The sequence below is a fragment of the Pistacia vera genome, unplaced genomic scaffold (assembly GCF_008641045.1).
Source record: "Pistacia vera cultivar Batoury unplaced genomic scaffold, PisVer_v2 Contig240, whole genome shotgun sequence".
Classification (NCBI taxonomy): domain Eukaryota; kingdom Viridiplantae; phylum Streptophyta; class Magnoliopsida; order Sapindales; family Anacardiaceae; genus Pistacia; species Pistacia vera.
Genome location: NW_022196047.1, coordinates 978,316 through 1,000,351, shown reverse-complemented (window position 1 = coordinate 1,000,351; position 22,036 = coordinate 978,316). Strand labels below are relative to the sequence as shown.

The window sequence follows — 22,036 nt, the reverse complement described above, 5'->3', positions numbered from 1 at the left end:
ATATTAGGTTTTATTAAACACTTTTTCAACTTTTGAAGCCTAGGAACGAGTGATTGATTGTGTAAAGCTAAACCTTGATCATCTTGAGTGGATTTTACATCCTAATGTGTAAGGGTTAGATCAAGGTTTGTTTTCTTGTATTCATGAGTAGCTAAACTCTTTCCTAGTGTATCCAATGTAATCTAATTAAACTACTTTATGTTTATTGTTTAATCGAATGTTTAATTGATCCAATGATATCTTAGTTTCGTTCGTTTATGTTTATTGAGTTGATTAATCATTATTATTGCATGATTGCCTTTGATTCACGGTTGAATGGTTGTATGAGTCAAAGGTTAGGCTACATGCCACTAGCTAATCTTGAATATCTCTTAATCTTTGATCATTGTTGATGTCTGATCGTGTTTAATAGTTGATTGATTGACTATATGAGTTGGGGTTAAGCTATACACCACTAGCTAATCTCAGATTGCTCTAATGAGCAATTGATTTATGTATGTGGGATACCCTTGACAGATGTGAGTTGGTTTGTGTTCATTTTGGTACTTTTATTCATAATGGATTTTTATGATTTAGACTAGACTACACGCCACTAGCTACTTTGGATGATGAAAACACTAGGTTGATTCGGTTGGCCAAGGCACGACCTTACCTTGGTAAGTATCGACCCTAAGATTTGGATCGATAAACATCAGTTAGATTAATAACATAAAGTAGGATAATTATGGATACGCTAGACCATTTCTCATTGTTGATCACTTGTTTAGATATCATTTTTATCTTAGTTGTTATTTTAGTATTTTTGTTATTTAATTCAAATTTTAGTTAATTTAGATTTTATTGAATTGTTGGATATTTTTATTATCTCACTTGATTTCATTATTTAGTTGTTTTTACATAGTATTAGATTAATTGATGGTTTGACTCTCTGTGAGATCAACCCTTATTTGTGCACTTTACTGCAATAGCAACCCGTGCACTTGCGGAGGAATTAAAGTTGTTTTTAATCAAACAGCCTCAAACTTGGTAACATTTTTCTCCAAACAAATAACCCAAATCTAATCTGAAAACACAAACAAACAAATTCAATCAAAACACCCAACAAGAATGTTCACGAACTCATACTTATCACGTATCCTACACACAAATTGATACAACTCGAAATTAATAATTCCAACAAACAACAACAGATCTTCAAAAAACATAATCCAAACACTGACACCATAACAATACCGAAGAGATTGCAAATTATCAGTGAAAAAATAGAGGAATTGAATTATGGTTAGATCTAGCGAGATCGAGAGCTAGTAATAACAAAAATTGATAAAGGAAGAGAAAAAAATTACCTCAGATCTGATCAGAACACCATCAATCATGTCCGTCACTGTCACTATCCTCTGTCATCTTTAACAGCGTAAATGCTATGAAGTCTCAGGTCTCGTTGCTGGCCCCGTCACACATGTGCACCGTTATCGCCGTGCTCCTCCTTCTCTCGGTCTCTCCCCTCCACATGCGTCTCTCTCAACTGCAACACCTCCTTGACTACCCCAAGCCTCTGCTAAATGACGGTGCCTCCGATTCCAAGGGCTTCAGTTCCTCTATCGAGGACAAGATCGACGAACTCGACAACGTCGATGAAGGATAAGAAAAAGATGCCATAGATGTCGATACTCAAGATCAAGTTCATGACTAGCATAAGGTTTGTTCATCTGGCTATTATTTCGATCACATGATTAGATCAATCAAGCATGCGTTTGATAAAAGATCAATTGATGAGGGAGATCTTGATCAATGGAAGAGCGAGAAAGAGAGATTTTGGGTGGAATAGAGGGAAAATTTTCTGGTTTTTGGGTGGAAGAAATGGGATTTGGACACATGAATTTTGGGCGGAAGAAATGGGATATTTTAATATTTTATAACCCTAAACCAGCTTTGACTTAATGGGCGGGAGAATTTGGAGAAAATTTAACTCCCGGATATCCCAAGTTTCCATTTAACAGAATGGCCATGAAAATCTTTTTTATTTTTTTTAATTTAGAAAAGCTGGCGTGACACAATTAGGATTCATTAAACATGTAAAATGGGTTAAACTGAAAATATTAAAACATAGTGGGCAAACTCATAATTAATGAAAGTTATTTAAATTTTGAAATTTAACAGTGAGCCCCACCCACCCAAAATCGCGTAATCGAACATATTAGGCAAAAAATGACCGACGAACCCTAAACCCTTTCTCTACGATTTCCGCCTACTACAATCCTACATTTTGGAAAATTTTCAATCCATTCCTAAAGCTTCCTTACACAAAACCATGGCTGACATTCACAAAGAGGAGGAAAACCCAACGCCACTTCAAATCCTAGAGTCCGACGGCGCTAGCAGTTCAATGGCTGTCAAAGACGACGCTCCGATGGATCATCTAATCAGTAAAGGTGGTCTACTGGCAGAGGAGACAATGGCGACACAACAACAGAGAGAAGAATCGCAAAACAGTTTTGAAGAGGAGGACGTCGGCGAGAATTCAGGCGAGGAGGAGGACGCCGGTGAAGAAATGGTACGTATTTTTACTTGATTTTTTAATTGGATGAGAAAATGGATTGATTTGTGTGAATTTGGGGGAGATGTGGTTGTGGCGTTTTGTCGAGCAATTGGCGGGCATTGGTGGAGTGGCTTTATTTGGGTTCTAGAGGATGGGGGAAGGTAAGGGAGGCTGTTTCGGGGAGTTTGGTGGGCTGTGGATGGCAAGAGGTGACTGAATTTGGCGGGTTAGAGGGCTGACCTATATATTGGCAAAGCTGGCCATGCACAGCGCATGTTGCGCGTGCTGTGCGAGGGGTTGCATGATTATTTGCATAGATTTTAGAATTTAGTATGAGATTGTCATACCATGATTGGCAATGCTTTGATGTAATTTAATAAGTTAGAAATCTCGTAACTTGCCTTGAAATATTGTTTGGATGTCCTTACAAAATGATGAACTCTCGGCTGTCCTAACACAGGAAAGCTAAACCATTGAAAAACACTATAGATTCATTGTTTCTTGTACAAAAATCATTTGGCAGTGCTATGATGTAATTTAATAAGTTTGAAGTCTTGTAAGTTGCCTTGAAACATTGTTTGGATGACCTTACAAAATGTTGAATTCTCGAGCTACACTAATCCAAGAAAGCTATATTGTTTAAAATGTGGTTTTCTTTAGATAACCTTTTGTAAAAATGGTTGTAATTGCTGCCTACAAATGCATATTTAGTAGCACCTTTTGTTTTGGTTTTCTTTTTTTTCTTTTTTTTTTTTTTTTTTTTTTTTTGTGTATATTTAGTTTATATCGATTGTGCAGATTTTTTGGAGCGTAAACTATAAAGACTACGGGTTAGAGATTGTAAGCAATAGGGTTCCATACTTCCCTGTAAGGGTAACAGTAAGGTAGAGTTGGGAAGTTTTTACGAGAATAAGGGAGATTTCACAGGGACTAAGGAATGGTGTAGACCAATTCAAATAGACTTGTTTTGGTCATTTTTTAGAGATAAAAAAAAATTGGAAAAAGGCGTTCTAGGAGCAGGGAGTACATTACATGTTACTCCACTCAGTAAAAAGCAAAAAAAAAAAAAAAAAAAGGAAAGAAATGTGGTTCGTGGTGGATGGAAAGCCACCACATTTTGGGATGATGGAATATGCCTTGGTGACGGGCTTAAGATGTGAGGAATTCCCAAATGCAGTTGAACAAGATAAAATAAAGGATAGTAGGGCAGCCCAAAGCTTGGCTAACAAGGTTTTGGGGAGGCAAGCGTCTATTACGGGATGCGAATTAGAGGAGAGGTTAGAAGAAGGTGGGATAACCTCTTCAGAGAAGTTCAAAATGTGCTTGGTATTGTTCGACCATTCGATCCTAATGGCTGCCAACTCAACAAAAGTTTTTGATACAGATTGGGTTATGTTTACAAGCATCTTGGACTTCTTTAATGCCTATTCGTGGGGACGGGTATCATTTAAGTGAACCATGGATTCCCTGCAAGAAAAAGACATGGTGTTAAACGACTCCCAATCGGTCGAGAAGAATAGACCGAGTACGTACAATTTGTTTGGCTTCCCATGGGCAATGCAGATAAATATTAATAGCTTTTTATTATATTTTTTGTAATATATGTGTTTGAATTATGATATGGACTGTTTTTTGACAATGTAGGCTTGGATGTATGAGGTCGTCCCTATCCTTGCTAAGCCCGGGGGGAGGGGTAAGACTTCGGATGAGCGACCGTAATTTTCTAGGATGTTGCAGTGGCACATTGAAAAGTGTACCCATTGGGATTACGACAAAATAGAGATGGAAATTCAAGCGGCTCAGGTAAGATTAAAGGATTAAGCTTTTGAATATGCACTTGCTTTAAAATGTGACTTAAATCTGATTGATTTTGTTTCTTATTGTAGGGAGTTGTCTATCCCTTCCTCACCACGACTAGGGTCGAAGCGGAACAGCAGTATGTTACATCTTTCCAATCACTGGAGGATGTACCAGATGAACGGATAAACCGCCTAATGCAGGACCTAGAAGGGGTCACGCATAGGTCACACATGTGAGTGCAGTTGCCGAGCCACTGCTTGAAAATGTTATTGACGCCGAGGATGATGACGCTCCAATTGGCGAGAGGGGGGAGGAGGAAGAAGAGGTTCGTGTGCCCCCAATGCCCAATTGGCAAACCAGTACAACAAGCATTACTTTTTGGAGGCATCAAGGCCAAGAGAATGAAGTGGTTGATCTCATAAACGATCTGTTTGACAGTTTTACAATAGTTGTTTATGAGAGGTTTGAGAAAATGGAAGAATGGATGAAAAAGGTGGAGGAGAAATTTGATAAGGTTGCAAAGAAAGTTGGTAGGGTGGAGGAGGAAGTGGGTGGAGTATTGAAAGCGGTTGAAGTGCAACCTCGACTGAAAAGAGAGAGTCGAAAGAGCAAGTTTGTGAAATCTCCTTACACCGGAGTAAGTTATGGGAAGAAGAGGAAAATGAAGAAAAAAATTGTGGAAGTCCATGAAAGTGGAGAAGCAAAAATGGAGGGGGTTAACGAGGTGGTGGAGGAAGTGGGGAAGTGATAATGAAGGAGGGTGAGGCGGGATGCCAAGGAAGCGGGGATGTGAAAATGGAGGAAAATGGAGGAAGTGGGCAAGCGAGGACAAAGGAGCTGAAGGTTGATTTACATAGGCCAATAGAGGAGAAAAAGAAAAAACTCTTTTATGCCTATTACAATGAATCTAGAAGTGATTCCCATGTGAAGTGCAAGATCGGGATTATCCCCGGGACTGGTTTGAAAAGTTGTTGACGATGGGCAAGTGGCTTGACGGCTCGGTGAGTTATTTTTCCCTATTTTTGCTTATGTTTTCCATGAGGTATTGTGTACTTATCATTTTTTTATTTGATGCAGCACATCGATGAGGTATTGGCACTCATAAGGCTACGACAGAGTGGCAATGGTGATATATTGTATCCCGATTGAGCCATCACCGATGTGGCCTTTGGCCAAACGCTAGTAACGACATATGACACTTTAATGAAGAAGGTCATTGGTAGAGGTGCAGCAAGAGGAGCCAAGAAAAAAAGATTGGGCACGGATGACTTCGACTGTGTCCTTGATGATTTTCAGTTTGATGACAGGATCATACAATATGTGCGAGGGGAAAGGCCCAAACATGGCCACAGTTGGGCAAAGGTTAAAAGAGTCTACTGCATCATCAACATCAGGGATATGCACTGGCTAACCGTCGTCGCGCATCTAGAGGAGGGCCTGCTAAAGATCCTTGACTGCAACCTAACTATTTGTCGAGAGAGGCAGTTGGAGACCGAGTTGGAGCCATTGTCCATGTTGTTCCCACAGCTATTGCGCGACAGCCGCATATTTGAGCACTTTTGTGATCAAGAGTTGATGGGAAAGTGGCCACTCAAGCGCTTTCCCGTCCCAACAAATGACTAAAGGTAAATTTTGTATAAAACTTGCATAATACAATTGTTCTATAAGCTAATTCTAATGCTAATGTCTTCTTCCTATTATAGTGCTAATTGTGGGGCATATGCACTAAAATTTATTGAGTTCGACATGACCAACACCCCAATGGATAGGTTGAATGATGAAACAATGAGCAACTGTCAGGAGCGCTGGGCTGTTGAGTGCTTCCATGGGTATATGGATCTCTTTTGAGTGACCATAACCCAATCGAAGTCATTATTGATGTTATCATCAAAAGGTATGGAAGTTGGACTTTGAATTTTGTAGTTTATATGATTGTCTTGAATATGGATCCCTTTTGAGTTACCAAAACCCTGCCTTTTTTTTGGATGTATATAGACATTTATTTGTTGTACATAATGCTCGTTTTGATCCTGCTAGGAGGAGGCATCTGCAATCAAGGCTACTGGCAAGGCATGGTACCAAACAATGATCTCAGATAGTAATTATACCAAATTCGAAAACTTCTCAAACTATCTTGGGGTGTCACAGTAGTGTGCGTTTTGTTAAGAAACGATCCATATACGCAGCGAAAAACAAAAATCATAATACAAGGATTGTTCCAAAGAGCCAAGATCAAAGGTATAATTTTACAGTTTATGTTTAAGTAGAAATATGTAGAAACTAATCATGAGTTTAGAAAAACATATGCGCATTTAGAGGCTCCTCCAAATTTGTCTATGAACGTTTTTGCTATCCACCCAAGTGTAGGATCAAACCAACGTAGTCTACATGAAGACAATCACAAAGAACTAAAGAGGGATTTGCTAGATCCTCTTTAGCTTTAAGATCAAAGAAGAAAAATCAAATAGATTGATTTTAGACAAAAATGAATTCTGCCGTGGGAGAGGAAATATGGGGCTGCTGTGTTTTTCTTTTTCAAAGAGAAAAATGAAATTATCAATTAACACTTACATTTTACAAATAACTCTTTTTCTTTTATATTGAAAACTTAGTTGCCCTATTCCCATATGGAATAGGCTTGGGCTCCAACCCAAACACCCCATGTTACCAAACACTCCCAATTAGATATTTATTTTTATTTCATCATTATCTCAATTAAAATCAATTAACATATTTAATCTATATATTAACATTTAACAGTAATGATGATTTAATTAAATATATGCGAACACATATTTAAACGTAATTTCACTTATTTAATTTTTCTAATAAATTAAATAAAGGCTACGACCTCAGCAAATTTAATTGCACTGTGAAATTACCAAAATACCCTTTCGCTTAAAAAGACGAAAACGCCCTTCTTTCTTCCTGAATCTTAAATTATCTTCTATGTGTGTGACCCATAGGCTCCTCATCATACCAGCAGTGTATAGTATCGCGATTAACACCAATTAATCGTCTCACTATACACAAACCAAGATTAGCCCTTAGCAAGGCATCATGGCCACCCGATAGATTTGGATTCAGCAAAGTAGCTACCTATCAGCGATATGGTTACCGTACAATTCGATCCTTTCATCATACGTTATCTCGACGAGACGAAGGCATAGAAATAGTGTCAACCTTCGGTTACTCTCGATATTATGTATTCAGTTTCTGGACCAATGACCTGTATTATAATTTGGATAGAGCAACAACTCAATCCCACTGTGGCCACAGTTTTAGTGTCATTTCCATACACTGAATTGCGCCGTGAGATAACTTCTCCCATACCCGGGAGTGATGAATCCTCTGTCTATCCACCATAGTCTTGATACACTCCTCGATATAGCCAAGCACTACAGTACTGACAGCTTTGAATAGAACTACGTTAGGCTAGTGTCAAACTACACCAATCGGTGCACAAGGCTCTTCGGTGATCTCAAGTCTAAGGATCACATACACCACCATTCATTAGAGGATTTTTTCCATGGTTACCATCCATATGGAATCCTCTGGTGGGTCTGTCCAGTGAACCTGCTGCTATGTATTCACCTACAGCAAGCACCCATGTGTTACACCAGGTTGTCACCAAACAACCTTGACAAGTGAGATCAGTCACTGCCATTCAACAGGGCCATTCAACACTATGATAGCCTTACTGTATTATCTGTGCCCTTACTTCAGAATAATACTAGGGCTACGGACGTTTCTAGAATGGCCACCATATGTGCTCATAGGGTTCTCACTATCAAGATTTGAAACACTTGATACCCTCGTCATGGTTCTACCATTCTAAGGAAATATATCAATACATATTGCAATAATAATGATTTACGCGATATAGAATAAAATGTCTTTTATTGATTAATGAACATTATTACAAAGAGTTAATTCTACAATAATTGATTGGCTCTAGGGCATTTACTCTAACAATCTTCCACTTGCACTATAGCCAATCATTCATGTATTTAATACCAAATGATCTCAAGTGCCTTTCATGCTTCTGCTGCGACAAAGGCTTTGTTAGTGGATCTGCGAGATTGTCATCAGTATGCACTTTACTAATCTACACGTCTTTCCTCTCAACTATCTCTCTGATGAGATGGAATTTTTTGAGTATGTGTCTAGACTTCTGATGAGACCGTGGTTCCCTGGCTTGAGCAATTGCTTCATTGTTGTCACAATAGATGTCTATAAGATCAACAATCGTGGGAACCACACCAAGTTCATTAATGAACTTCTTAATCCAGACTGCCTTATTAGCCGCATCTGACAATGCAATATAATCAGCCTCCATTGTAGAGTCTGCTACAGTGCTTTGCTTGGAGCTTTTCCAACTCACTGCACCGCCGTTGAGACAAAATACAAACCCTGATTGCGATCGATAATCATCTTTGTACATTTGGAAACTAGCATCACTGTATCCTCTTATAGTGAGCTCATCTTCCCCTCCATAAACCAAGAACGTATCCTTAGTCCTCTTCAGGTACTTAAGAATATTCTTGACAGCCATCCAGTGACGCTCACCTAGATCTGATTGATATCTACTACAAGTGCTCATAGCACATGAGACATCAATCCTAGTACATATCATGGCATACATGATGGATCCAATTATTGATGCATATGGGATCCTCTTCATCTTATCTCTCTCATCTTGTGTTCTAGGACACAATTCCTTAGAGAGATAAACACCATGTGACATTAGAAGAAATCTCTTCTTGGATTCTTCCATACTGAATCTTTTCAGTACCTTGTCAATATATGCACTCTGACTTAGGCCAAGCAACCTACGTGATCTATCATGATAGATCTTTATACCAAGGATGTAGGCTACTTCTCCTACGTCCTTCATGGAGAAGTACTTGGATAATCAAGTCTTTACCGACTACAAGTTCGGTATATCATTTCTGATCAAAAGTATGTCATCGACATACAACACTAGGAATACTACTGCGCTCCCACTCACTTTCTTGTAAACACAGGGCTCATCTTTGTTCTTGATAAAACCGAATTCTTTTACGACTTCATCAAAATGAATGTTCTAGCTCCTTGAAGCTTGCTTGAGTCCATAAATGGATCTCTGCAACTTACATACCCTATTAGCTTGTCCATCAAGAATGAAACCATGAGGTTGTGTCATATACACATCCTCCACAAGGTTTTCGTTTAGGAAAGTTGTTTTGACATCCAGCTGCCAAATCTCATAGTCATGATATACAGCAATCGCAAGCATAATCCGAATGGATTTAATCATGGCAACTGGCGAAAAGGTTTCTTCATAGTCAATGCCATGAATTTGTTTGAAACCTTTGGCAACCAGTCATGCTTTATAAGTATGCACGTTTCCATCCATGTTAGTCTTCTTCTTGAAGACCCATTTACACCCTATGGGTTTTACCCCTTCAGGTGGTTCCACTAGAGACCACACTTGATTCTAGTACATGGAGTCCATCTAAGATTTCATGGTTTCAAGCCATTTAACGGAATCTAGATCCGATATAGCGTCTTTGTAGGTTTTGGGTTTATCATCTTGGTAGACTAGCACGTCACCATGTTGAATCATGAGATAACCGTATCTCTCGGGCTCATGGCTTACTCTTCCAGATCTACGTAGCTCTTGTGCTACTTGAGGTGGTTCACTTGATCCACAAGTTGTGGAGTAACCTCCTCATGATGCTCAACCACTTCCTGTGGCATATCATCCCATCCTTCGTCTAGTATATATTGTGGTTCTAGAACTTCATCGAGTTCTACTTTTCTCCCACTAGTACGAATATTTTCTAAGAAGATACCAGATAAAAATTTTGCGCTCTTTTGGGTGGTAGAAGTAGTATCCTTTGGTCTCATTTAGATACCCCACAAATATACATTTACAAAAATTTTAGGCCCAGCTTGTTCGAAGTCAATTTCTTAACACAAGCTTCACAACCCCAAATCCTTAGATAAGACAAGTTGGACTTTCGCCCACTCCATAGCTCATATGGAATCTTATCTACAGACTTTGACGGCACATGGTTCAAAACGTGAGTCGCAGTCTCTAGGGCATAACCTCAGAATGATGCAGGTAAATCACTAAAACTCATCATGGACCTAACCATGTCAAGTAAGGTCATGTTCCTCCTTTCTGACACTCCGTTGTGTTAGGGTGTATAAGGAAGGGTGAGTTGTGATACTATCCCACATTCCTTCAGGTACTCTGAAAACCCTAAGCTTAAGTATTCACCTCCTCTATCCGATCGAAGAGCTTTAATACTTTTGCCCAACATATTCTGTACTTCATTCCTGAATTCCTGAATTCCTTGAATATTCAAAGGCTTCAGATTTATGTCTCATAAGGTAGACATAACCATATCTACTGAAATCATCAGTAAATGTGATGAAGTATGAATATCCACCTCTGGCCTCAACTGTTAGTGTTTCATATACATCACTATGGATGATGCCTAACAGCTCAGTAGCCCTTTCACCTTGTCCTGTGAAAGGAGACTTGGTCATCTTGCCTAATAGGCATGACTCGCATACCTCAAATGACTGAAAGTTAAAAGGGTCCAAAACTCCATCCCTTTGAAGTTTTGCAATGCGAGTCTTATTAACATGACATAATCTACAGTGCTAGAGATATGTCTAGTTTTGATTGCTATGTTTAGCTCTCTTGGTTTCAATATTGAGAATATCTTTATTGTTTAAATCAAGAACATATAATCCGTTATATAACCTTGCAATTACAAATAGAATACCATTCAAACTAAAGGACAACAATCCATTAGATATCTCAAAATGATACCTTATATTATCCAAAGCGGATACTGAAATAATATTTCTAGAAATAGAAGGTACGTGATAACAGTTATGTAGTTCCAATAACAAGCCTGTAGGCAAAGATAAACAGTAAGTCCCTACAACCAATACAGCCACATGTGCTCCATTTCCAACTCGTAGGTCCACCTCTCCCTTGGCAAGCACTCTACTCTGCCTTAGTCCCTGCACATCAGTACAAATGTGAGTACCACATCCTGTGTCAATGATCTAAGATGTTGAGGGAGAGAAATACATATTTTTTCCAGTTTTTCTTCTTAATTTTGACAAACTAAAATTACCAACACATATTAATTTCATACTTTCTCCTCAATTTGACGACCTAATTCCAAACTAAAATCACCAACTCATATTTAGGCCATGTAACAAGAATATTAAATATAAAGGATGATTTAGTCAAGGTAACAATAAAATTTAAAACATCAATAACTGAAAACAATAACTCATAAACGGTTGGCCTTGGTAACTCTCTCGATTTCATCCTTCTTTGAACCTAATTTTCTGGATCTGTATATCATTGATTCTGGCAACTGCTTCTCTTGTGGCCAGATTGCTTGCAAATTGAGCACTTATTCATCTTTTGGGGAACCTTAGAGACTGATGGAATACGCTTAACTCTTTTTCTCCCTTTTGCTGTCTTCTTGAATGGCGGATGGATGATAATGTCAATCAACTCTGGCGGCACTACCCACTGCTATTTTGGAGGAACTAGATATATCGTTTCTAAATAAGCTAGCATGTAGTGATTGGCCATATAAAGAGGGGAGCAAAGTTCCATGTAGATTCTTGAACCAAAATTCGACTTCCGTTGGTATTTCAGTGTTGCTAGTGCATAAGAACAAGGTAAACGTTGAATGTCAAGCACTTTACAGCTGCAAGTTTTACTAACAAGGTTAACTAGGCCATCCAGACCATAGCCGCACACAATGAACTCTTGAGCATTAAGAGGATAGGCAAATAGTGCATTTGACAGTTTCGTATATTCACGCAATCATTTTTCAGTTGACGGAACAAGGGTTGTAGTAAAATTATCTGACTTCGTATGACGCTCATGAACCACCATGACAATGTCCTTTGGATTGCATCAAAAAGTACGACTATTGGAGACTCTCTTTCTATTAACAACTTTGAATTTATGAACTCGACTATGTTCGTAGTCATGACATCAAACCTTCTTCCAAGAAAGTAAGCTCTACTCTATCACTCGAAACCAACATCATGCTCAAGATACCTAGCAACTCTATCATCCTTGATTCGGATTTGCTAGAAGTGCTCATCAAACTCATCAACCCGATAAGCTTTTGCTGCCATGTAGTATGTCTGAAGGAGGCCAGCACACTTGAACTTTTGTTTTATGTTCTCACCAAGGTGCCTCATATAGAATCCATGATGTGCTTGAGGGTAAATAGTGGCAATCCCCTTCTTTATAGAGTTGTGCCTATAAGATATATTATGCACAACTCGTCACTATCAGGCACTATCGTACGTAATTGTTGAAAAAACCAAGTCCACGACTTGTCATTCTCAAAGTCAACCACACACAATGCAATAGGATATGTGTGATTCTGCCTGTCCTGTGCTGTGGCCACCAACAATGTACCTCCATAGTTTCCCGTCAAAAAGCAACCATCAATAGCCAACACCTTTCTCATGTTTACAAAGCCCCTTATAGCAGAACTGTAAGCAAAAAAAAAAAAAAAAAAAAAAAAAAAAATTAAACATCATATTCCTGTCCCACTTCAAAGCCGCCTTGCTACCTTGGTTTGTCAGCTCAAGCATATAACGGTTCACATCTAATACTGCGTACCTGTGCTCCGGCGTGCCCCTCACAAAATCTTGTGCATGTTATCTCCCTTTCCAACATTTCCAGTAACTAACAGCATATCCTAACTCTGTGCGCACAAGTCTCTAAATGTCTTTAGGAGATGGACTTTTCCCTTCAAGGAACTAACTTTTGACAAATTGTCCAATAAAATCAGCGGAGGCTTGTCGATGTTTACCTGAAATATGTCCCAAACCACATGTGTGCTCATGGGTATATGTGCTAAAAATAATTTTTTCGGACTCCGCCAACCTTCTACAATAAATCTGCCACTTGCACTTTTGGTCACGACATGCAACCGTCACAACCAAGGAATTTGACTTTTTGGTGATGAACTCAAAATTACCTCTCACGGCAACTAGTTTTAGCTTCCTCACCACTTCCTCTTTGTTGTCAAATAAATACCCTATACGCAACTCCAATCCATCCATAAAAACATGAGCCAATTCACTACTATCTGCAATTGCCCCCTTTGAACCTGCATAAACAACCATAGTGTTCTCTTCCTCACAAACTATACCTTCTACATAATTTGTATTTAAAGGAATCTCCACATCTGTGGGAACATGTACGGGGTCCTCCTCCTCAACATTTTCATTTTTCCACACATGACCAACCTCTTTTACAATGTCCTCCTCACCACCCAATTCACCGCCTACTCTTGATTTTTCAACTAACAAATCAATGTCCTCGTAGTTCAAATTAAAACTAGGCAAATCTCCGCCAACTTCCTCGTTATCCCCTTCCTTTGAACCAACTTCCAACGTTTTATCTATAAAAGAAACCCTTAAAATCGGCCTCGAACCATTATCGGCCACATCAATCATATATAACTTCACATTTTCATCCGACTTTAATATAGTAGGAGGTACCTTATAATGTTCAGGGACTCTGCTTAAAACATACTTCACAACTATATTGCTACGTGAGCAACTCAAATCACCTCTTCTAATTATTTCATCAATCAACTCATCAAAACTAACCTATGTGCTTACAGGAATTGGTATAACTTCTTTGCTCTTTCCAATCCACTTCCAGCAATTTTCTTCCTCCACCCACTCACCAAAATATTCAACACCCAAAACAACTTGTCCCATTTCTACTAATAGCCAAGTACCTATAATGCAAGAAAAAAAATATTATTAACTGATGTACTAAGGGTTGAAATATTTTAAAAAACATCTGCACAGTCGTTTGACCGATCTGATGTATCGCTTAAGCGATCTGGTATATATATTGGATCGCTTAAGCGATACAATGGCGATCCAATATAAATAAGCCTGATTGCTTAAGTGATCTACTGCTATACACCAAACTTTTAGCAGATCGCTTAAGCGGTCAAATGCCATATACCTGATCGCTTAAGCGATCTACCTGCTGCATTACCAGATGTTCCAAATCGCTTAAGCGATCCATCATATCTAGAACACATTTTCAGTCATCTCCACCTACAATCAATATCGCCACCCCTAGCTACCCACAATGCAAGAAAATATTCGACAAATTTCACTCCTTTCAACTTCCATGAGATCAAACATAATGCAATAACCTAAACAACTAAATCAAAATCATAACCCAAACCCAATCCATTATTAAATCTTTGTAAATTGAAATATAAAATGGAAATGGGAGATACACATACCTGGACGAAATGTCAAGAGGAGGAGGAGGAGGATTTGTGGCGGAGAAGATGTTAATGGTAGAGGAAGAAGATAGTGTCAATGGCGGGAAGAAGAAGATGTATAGGATAGAGGAAGAAAAAGACGCAGAAGAAGAAGAAGAAGATGTAGACAAAGCTTACAGCCAGGGGAGGGATCCGTTAATGTGGCGGGAGGAGGAAGAAGAAGGTGTTTGGGTTTGTTTGCAAGAATTTTGGTTCTTTGGGGACATATTTAATTTTTAAAATATTACATAATACTTCATTAACAATCTCAATCCTTGAAAGTTTTTTAACTGTGAAGGATTTTGTAAAACGGTCAAGAGTTATTTCAAATTTTTTATAGTTCATAAACTATCAAGAATTTGTCAAGGATTAAATTTCTTGATAGTTTTTTAGAACAGTCAAGAAATTATGTCAAATTTTCTGTCAAGGAAGGTCTTTTTTCTTATAGTGTGTTGTATCATCTGGCGGAGGAGGAACATCGTCAGCTGGCATTGTATCATTTAGTGAAGGGATATTCAAATGGCAGAGGATCTTCATACAACATATCGAGAAATTAAGAGTGACTTACCAGAGAGTTTTGGAAGAAGCTTTGATGATATTACAAGAAATTAAAGGAACATTTTGTCAGACACTTTGAAACAGAAATTGTATTCAATCACAAAGAGCAGAGGTTAATTATATTATATATTACCTCTTGCTTAATTCATGCATGGATCGCAAGTTTTTAGGGTTTTTTCCCAGGTGGGTGAGAGTGATGTGGTAGCTGAATATTAATTAATTGAAAGCCTGCAGAAAATTAAATTGCTGAAACTTGAAAGCTAGCCAGAAGAGTCCAATTCAACTTTTGTCAAGTCTATGCATGCATGCAATCGCACTACAATAAAACTAATTAAATTTTCAGTACAATTATCCACACTTAAATCCAGTTTAGTAATTGAAATATTGGTATACAAAGATTGATTCTTCAATTAAGTCAGGTATAGTTTTTGCAATAATTCATAAGATCTATTGTGTCCTTTATTAATTGTATATATTAAGTTCAGATAGAGAAAACAAATTAGGTTTTTGAATTTTTTTTGCTTATTGAAGAGAGGTTTTGGTAATTAGTCGAACTAATAACACTATTTTGCAAGTTAAATTTAGAATATAGAAATATACTAAGATAATATGATGTGTTAAATAATATATTTACTTGAATTATTGATGTGAAGTCATACCCTTTACTATTAACAGCAGGGTTAAAATTCTGGGTAAGCTACTGTTTTCAGAAATGGAGAACGTAACAATGTCTCATTGAGTGATGAGAGGGGACGACGAGAGACAGGCATGAGGCAACTAGGCCATAGAGACTCCAAGCCAATTTGTCTAAGTCTACGCATGCAGTGCAACCAAACAAAATAAATTGTATGCACTGTATATTGATCAGACATCACTCAGCTTAATTTATTACTTTTAGCTGTAAGAAATTATAGATTGGTAATTAAAAAGAAGAGTAAACGACTTTTTCTCACCCAAGGTTTGCCCTAATAACACTTTCCTACCTAAAAATTTCAATGTACCACTTACTCACCTAAAGTTTATATTTTGTTAATACCTAAAATATACTTCACTTTCTTAGTCGGTGTTCGGTGACTTACCAGGAGGCAGGATAATAATGTTTTGCAGAGTGGAGGGCGGTGGATCGAATGATAGTGATCGATTGGATATTTCCACTGAAATCAGTCAGAAATCAGCTAAGAATAAGAAACTCTAGCTTTGTGGTAGCCGGTAATTAGCAAAGAAATCGGGTGCTAAAGTGAGAGAGGTTTTGACCAAAGTTTAAATAGTGATAATAGAGAGAATTTTCATTGCTAGAATAAGCTTTAGGTAGTAATGAAATATTAACTTTGGGTAGAAAAGTGGTATTTTAAAACTTTTTGGATAGAAAAGTGTTATTCAGGCAAATCTTGGGTTACTCTTTAAAAGAATCCAGAAGAAATAATAATAACATTTACTTTTATTAGACTTAGTTAAATAAAATAGGAAATTCCTCAGTTTTCTTTTTTAATTAAAAGATATTCAAGCATTTAACATTTATTATTGAAGAATTCATTAACTAGTTGATGTGATCTACCTAATCCTATACAAAAACAAAAACAAAAACAAAGAACTTGTAAGGAATATTAATTTATCGAATTAATAACCTTAAAGACAATAATACCCCTGAGGTATGATAAAATAACAAAAATCTCATTAACATTGCAAAAGTCCATTACTTTTTAGCAACAGCACGAGAAATCCTATGAAACTTATGGTTATTTAGTCGTTCATATAATAACGAGCAGAATAGACTTATTTTTCACCCCTTGGGCATATTTGTGTTGAGATATTGTGATTAATTACAAGAGATTCAATGCTCACACATTAAGATAGATAAATCATTGCATTTTTAAATCCACTGCAAACTGAAAACTGTAAAGAAGTAGCATATCCTAGATGGCATGAATTTTTCACAAAATCATGACAACGTTTAATTTATCTCAAGATTAACAACTCTTCTACATTTATATATAGCTACACAATATGGAAACGTTCATTTAGAAAATAGTATCTTTTCTGGCCTTCATTAACCGATCGAGGTAGCTGGATCCTCCTCTTTGATAGCTTCTAACATCTCCAAGAGTGTCTTCCTGTTCCATGAGATATCTTCCGCAGTGAACATTGTTTTTATTCTTTCTGTCAGAACCCTCACATCCAGTTTTCCTTCCAGAGCTTCAAGTATCTGCTTGGAGTATAATGCAACCAAAAGAGTTATAAGCCAGTGTTCAATTCATAGAACGTAATGGAGAGCTAAAAGTAACTATTTAGCACTTGGTTTAAGTACCTCCCTCATCTGCGGCCGATCCCCTGCTGGATAACATACACAGGCAGCAGTACAATGAACCACCAGAAACATTGCGCTCTTGTCGAATTTCCCTAACTTTGGATCGGTATAAACAACGTTTATGTTGCTGTCTTTCACAGCTTTTCTGAGCATCGGTTTTGCCTAAAAGTTCATAAAAGTCCGTGTTATATTCACTCTGCAAACAATGCAAAATTGACTCCATTCTTGCACCCTTAATTACCAATGCAGAAACTAAAATAATATCAATCAAATTATTTGCACACAAAACTGCAAGTGGGGTAACTTCTATCACACGATTCCTAACAGAATGGAGCTGATGAGACAGAATATCCACCTTGACAGCCAACTTTTCATTATCAGAATCAGGGGGCTGAATTTTATTCAGAGGTAGGCATCCAGTAATCAACTCCAAAAGCAGCATTCCAAAGGAGTAGACATCTGACTTCTCATTTAACCTAATCCCGGAGGTAAAAAAATCTGGATCCATGTAACTGCATTCGAAGAAAATCCATCATGAGAAGTTACAGAGGATTGGTTAAGACAATATAATATATATAAGTTATGAACAAGAGAAAACAGTTTTGCAAGTATGCACATAAAGCAGTGTATTTTACCCAAAAGTGCCCTTAACTTCAGTGCTGATATGAGTTTTGCCAGCTAAAATGGACCTAGCAAGTCCAAAATCTGCCACCTGAGGAAAAACATGCAAGTCAATTCATTCATCATACATAGAAGCCAACATAAAAAGCGCACAGATGTTGAGCACTGAAATGAAAATAATTTCAATCTTTATCTGCAGTCTGAAATAACCATTACTTTATCAGAAGGCGATACAAACATATTCAAGCATTATGCAGATATAGATCAAGTATCCAGAAGATGGTTTCATTTCACGTATGATGTATTTGAAAGTATATACAATAATAATGTGAATCCATTACAAATCATACCTTGGCTTCCCATTTTTCATCCAAAAGAATGTTAGCTGACTTGATATCACGATGCACAATCCTGGGCTTACCAGCTGCTGAGGATATATACATTTACATCATACCATTTGAAATTTCAAAACAATATCTTCTCAAAATTTGCTTAAATTTAAGAAAACAGTACTATCAAAAGAACACTCACAGACATCATGCAGATGAACCAATCCTTTTGCTGTGCCTACCGCAATATTGAATCTTTTTTTCCAGTCTAAAATTTCTTTATCGTTCTCTGAAATGTTGCCATAATCTGATGAGACAACAGTATCATAGTTTAAAAAGCACAAAATGCTGTGACACTTTCTAAATCCACATAAATAAATCCAGTCATTCCCATATAATATATACGATTATTAATCAGAAGCGAATGAATTCAGAAATATTAATCACCAATTTCTCTAATATCAATTTTTTAACCATAAGTGACATCTAATCACAGAAAGGACATACCATGTAAATGGAAGTGCAGGCTTTTGTTCGAAACAAACTCGTATACAAGCAGTCTCTCAGCCTCCCAAATGCAGAATCCAACAAGATGTACAAGATGTTCATGGTGGATACCGCTAATGATCTCTATCTCTTTCTGAAATTCTTGCTCCTCCAGTTTCCGTTCAGCTCGTTGCTGTTTTACAGCAACAATTCTCCCATCTCGAAGGACTCCTTTATAGACAATGCCAAAAGCACCTCCACCAAGTAATTTGTCTTCTGAGAAATTATTTGTAGCCTCCTTTAGTTCGTCATAAGTAAATGTTTTCGGCATTGCACAGTCAGAGGGTGGTGGATGCTGTGTAATTCTAGCAGAAGATCTATCTAGAGAGACAAAATAATAATAATAATGATAATCAGGGGATGCCCGTTCATATATGGAATCCAAATATGAACACTTACTTGCTGCAGGAATCTATTCTTGTTGCTGATCCTGCAGATTGTCACCTAGAAAGATTAAAAAAGAGTATTTAAACTGAGTTCATGAGTGAAGTTTCTCATAAGCTCACAAGTTCGTGTCTGGGACTTAAAACTTTCAAGTGTTTTTATGTAAAGCTGTTAGTGGGTGTGGATGCTGTGTGATTCCAACAGAAGATCCATCAAGAGAAAAAATAATAATAATAATAATCAGGAGATGCCCGTTCACATATATGGAATCCAAATATGAACACTTACCTGCTGCAGGAACCTGTTCTTGTTGCCGATCTTGCTGAGTGTCACCTAGAGAGATTAAAAAGGAGTACTTAAACTGAGTACATAAGTGAAGTTTAAACAAAACAAAACAAATAATCAGGAGATGCCCGTTCATATATATGGAATCCAAATATGAACACTTTCTTGCAGCAGGAATCTGTTCTTGTTGCTGATTGTCACCTAGAGAGATTAAAAAAGAGTATTTAAACTGAGTTCATAGGTGAAGTTTCTCATAAGCTCACAAGTTCATTTCTGGGACTTAAAACTTTCAAATGTTTTTATGTAAAATTGTTAGTGGGTGGTGGATGCTGTGCAATTCCAACAGAAGATCCATTAAGAGAAAAAATAATAATAATAATAATAATAATCAGGAGATGCCCGTTCACATATATGGAATCCAAATATGAACACTTACCTGCTGCAGGAATCTGTTCTTGTTGCTGATCTTGCTGAGTGTCACCTAGAGAGATTAAAAAAGAGTATTTAAACTGAGTACATAAGTGAAGTTTAAACAAAACAAAAGAAATAATCAGAAGATGCCTGTTCATATATATGGAATCCAAATATGAACACTTACTTGCTGCCTGCAAAATCTGTTTTTGTTGCTCATCCAGCTGAGTCACCTAGAGAGATTAAAAAAGAGTATTTAAACTGAGTTCATAAGTGAAGATTCTCTTAAGCTCACAAGTTCGTGTCTAGGACTTAAAACTTTCAAATGTTTTTATGTAAAATTGTTAGTGGGTGGTGGATGCTGTGTAATTCCAGCAGAAGATCCATCAAGAGAAAAGAAAAAAAAAATCAGGAGGTGCCCGTTCATATATATATAGAATCCAAATATGAACACTTACTTGCTGCTGGAAACTGTTCTCGTTGCCGATCGTGCTGAGTGTCACCTACAGAGATTAAAAAAGAGTGTTTAAACTGAGTTCACAAGTGAAGTTTAAACAAAAGAAATAATCAGGAGATACCCGTTCATATATATGGAATCCAAATATGAACACTTACTTGCTGCTTGCAAAATCTGTTATTGGTGCCGACGATGCTGCTGAGTGTCAACTAGAGAGATTAAAAGAGTATTTAAACTGAGTTCATAAGTGAAGTTTCTCATAAGCTCACAAGTCCGTGCTGGGACTTAAAACTTTCAAATGATTTTTATGTAAAACTGTTAGTGGGTGAAGGATGTTGTGTAATTCCAGCAGAAGATCCATTAAAAAAATAAATAAATAAATAAATGAATAAATAATAATAATAATAATAATAATCAGGAGATGCCCGTTCATATATATATGGAATGCAAATATGAACACTTACTTGCTGTTGGAAACTGTTCTCGTTGCCGATCGTGCTGTGTGTCACCTAGAGAGATTAAAAAAGAGTATTTAAACTGAGTTCATAAGTGAAGTTTAAACAAAACCAAAGAAATAATCAGGAGATGCCCGTTCATATAAATGGAATCCAAATACGAACACTTACTTGCTGCTCGCAAAGGTTTTGTTGCCGATCCTGCTGAGTGTCACCTAGAGAGATTGAAAAAGAGTACTTAAACTGAATTCATAAGTGAAGTTTCTCATAAGCTCACAAGTTAATGTCTTTCACATGTTTTTAAGTAAAATTGTTATAATCGATTCACTTATGCTTGCTTTAGGCATATAATGATATGAAACTCAAAAGTCAATTCTCGTAGGAAAGGAGAAATATTGGCTAAATATGAAACGTTTATTACAAGGAGAAATTTTTTTATTACAAAATTTGGCTCTGCAGGGAACACATAAATGAAAACGGAAGGATAGTACATCTGGATCCGATATATTTCAGGAATTTAATCAAATCCGAGTGATTGAATTAATAGAAAAACAAAAAAAAAGAAGAAGAAATTAAATTTCACAAGAGATTACCCATCGATGATATGGAAGAAATGAAGCGACGTTCAAAGCTCAGATTTTAGTTTAGTTCAGTTGCGAAGGGTGAACGAGAGTTGGTGCCGTAAAAAGAAGAAGAAGAAAAACTAACCGTTGATTCCGATCTTAATCTTCTCGCCTCCGGCAAAGAGATTACCCATGGATGATATCGAAGAAATGAAGCAGGTTTAAGCTGGGATTTAGTTTAGTTTAGTGTGAGGGAGTAAGGGCTAATTATGGGTTATTTTTAGGGAGAGAGCGTGAGAGGTCACCTGATTACAGAGGATGGGTCGTTAGTTAGAGCCGTCTGATTAAAGCGTGAGGGGTCACCGCTAGTTATGATGATTATAACCATAGTTAAAAGTCGAAAACACCCATGATCAGCGGTGACCTCTCAATGATGT

At 37.3% G+C, this 22,036-nt stretch overlaps 1 protein-coding gene across 12 annotated transcripts; it reads right to left on the bottom strand.

The window, feature by feature from the left end:
• Nucleotides 1-17,012: 17,012 nt before the first annotated feature.
• Nucleotides 17,013-21,925, bottom strand: LOC116131749 (proline-rich receptor-like protein kinase PERK15). Of its 12 annotated transcripts, none has more exons than XM_031417430.1 (10): nucleotides 21,745-21,925; nucleotides 21,208-21,251; nucleotides 21,046-21,090; nucleotides 20,740-20,790; nucleotides 20,583-20,627; nucleotides 20,312-20,357; nucleotides 20,150-20,194; nucleotides 19,717-19,914; nucleotides 19,444-19,488; nucleotides 19,227-19,365 (listed from the first exon to the last, which is right to left on the bottom strand). In XM_031417430.1, the coding sequence occupies exons 1-9, from the start codon at nucleotides 21,791-21,793 to the stop codon at nucleotides 19,457-19,459; spliced, it is 555 nt and encodes a 184-aa protein (XP_031273290.1). In that variant the 5' UTR covers nucleotides 21,794-21,925; the 3' UTR covers nucleotides 19,227-19,365; nucleotides 19,444-19,456. The 12 variants fall into 12 exon arrangements, with proteins under 12 accessions (XP_031273285.1, XP_031273281.1, XP_031273287.1 ...); XM_031417433.1 differs by having other exon boundaries at nucleotides 19,717-19,761; XM_031417425.1 differs by lacking the exons at nucleotides 20,150-20,194; nucleotides 20,312-20,357; nucleotides 20,583-20,627; ... (2 more) ...; nucleotides 21,208-21,251; nucleotides 21,745-21,925 and adding exons at nucleotides 17,013-17,446; nucleotides 17,549-17,710; nucleotides 17,904-18,060; ... (1 more) ...; nucleotides 18,520-18,593; nucleotides 18,701-18,805 and having other exon boundaries at nucleotides 19,006-19,365; nucleotides 19,717-19,760.
• Between the last annotated feature and the right edge of the window lie 111 nt (nucleotides 21,926-22,036).

Excerpts from the sequence above, each read along its gene's own strand:
- LOC116131749 (XM_031417421.1), bottom strand. The coding sequence starts at position 19,315 with ATGCCGAAAACATTTACTTATGACGAACTAAAGGAGGCTACAAATAAT. Across the intron at positions 18,806-19,005 it reads CCTGCACTTCCATTTACATG|ATTATGGCAACATTTCAGAG; the intron begins GTATGTCCTTTC and ends TTGTCTCATCAG. Across the intron at positions 18,061-18,183 it reads GAAGTTAAGGGCACTTTTGG|TTACATGGATCCAGATTTTT; the intron begins GTAAAATACACT and ends CTTCGAATGCAG.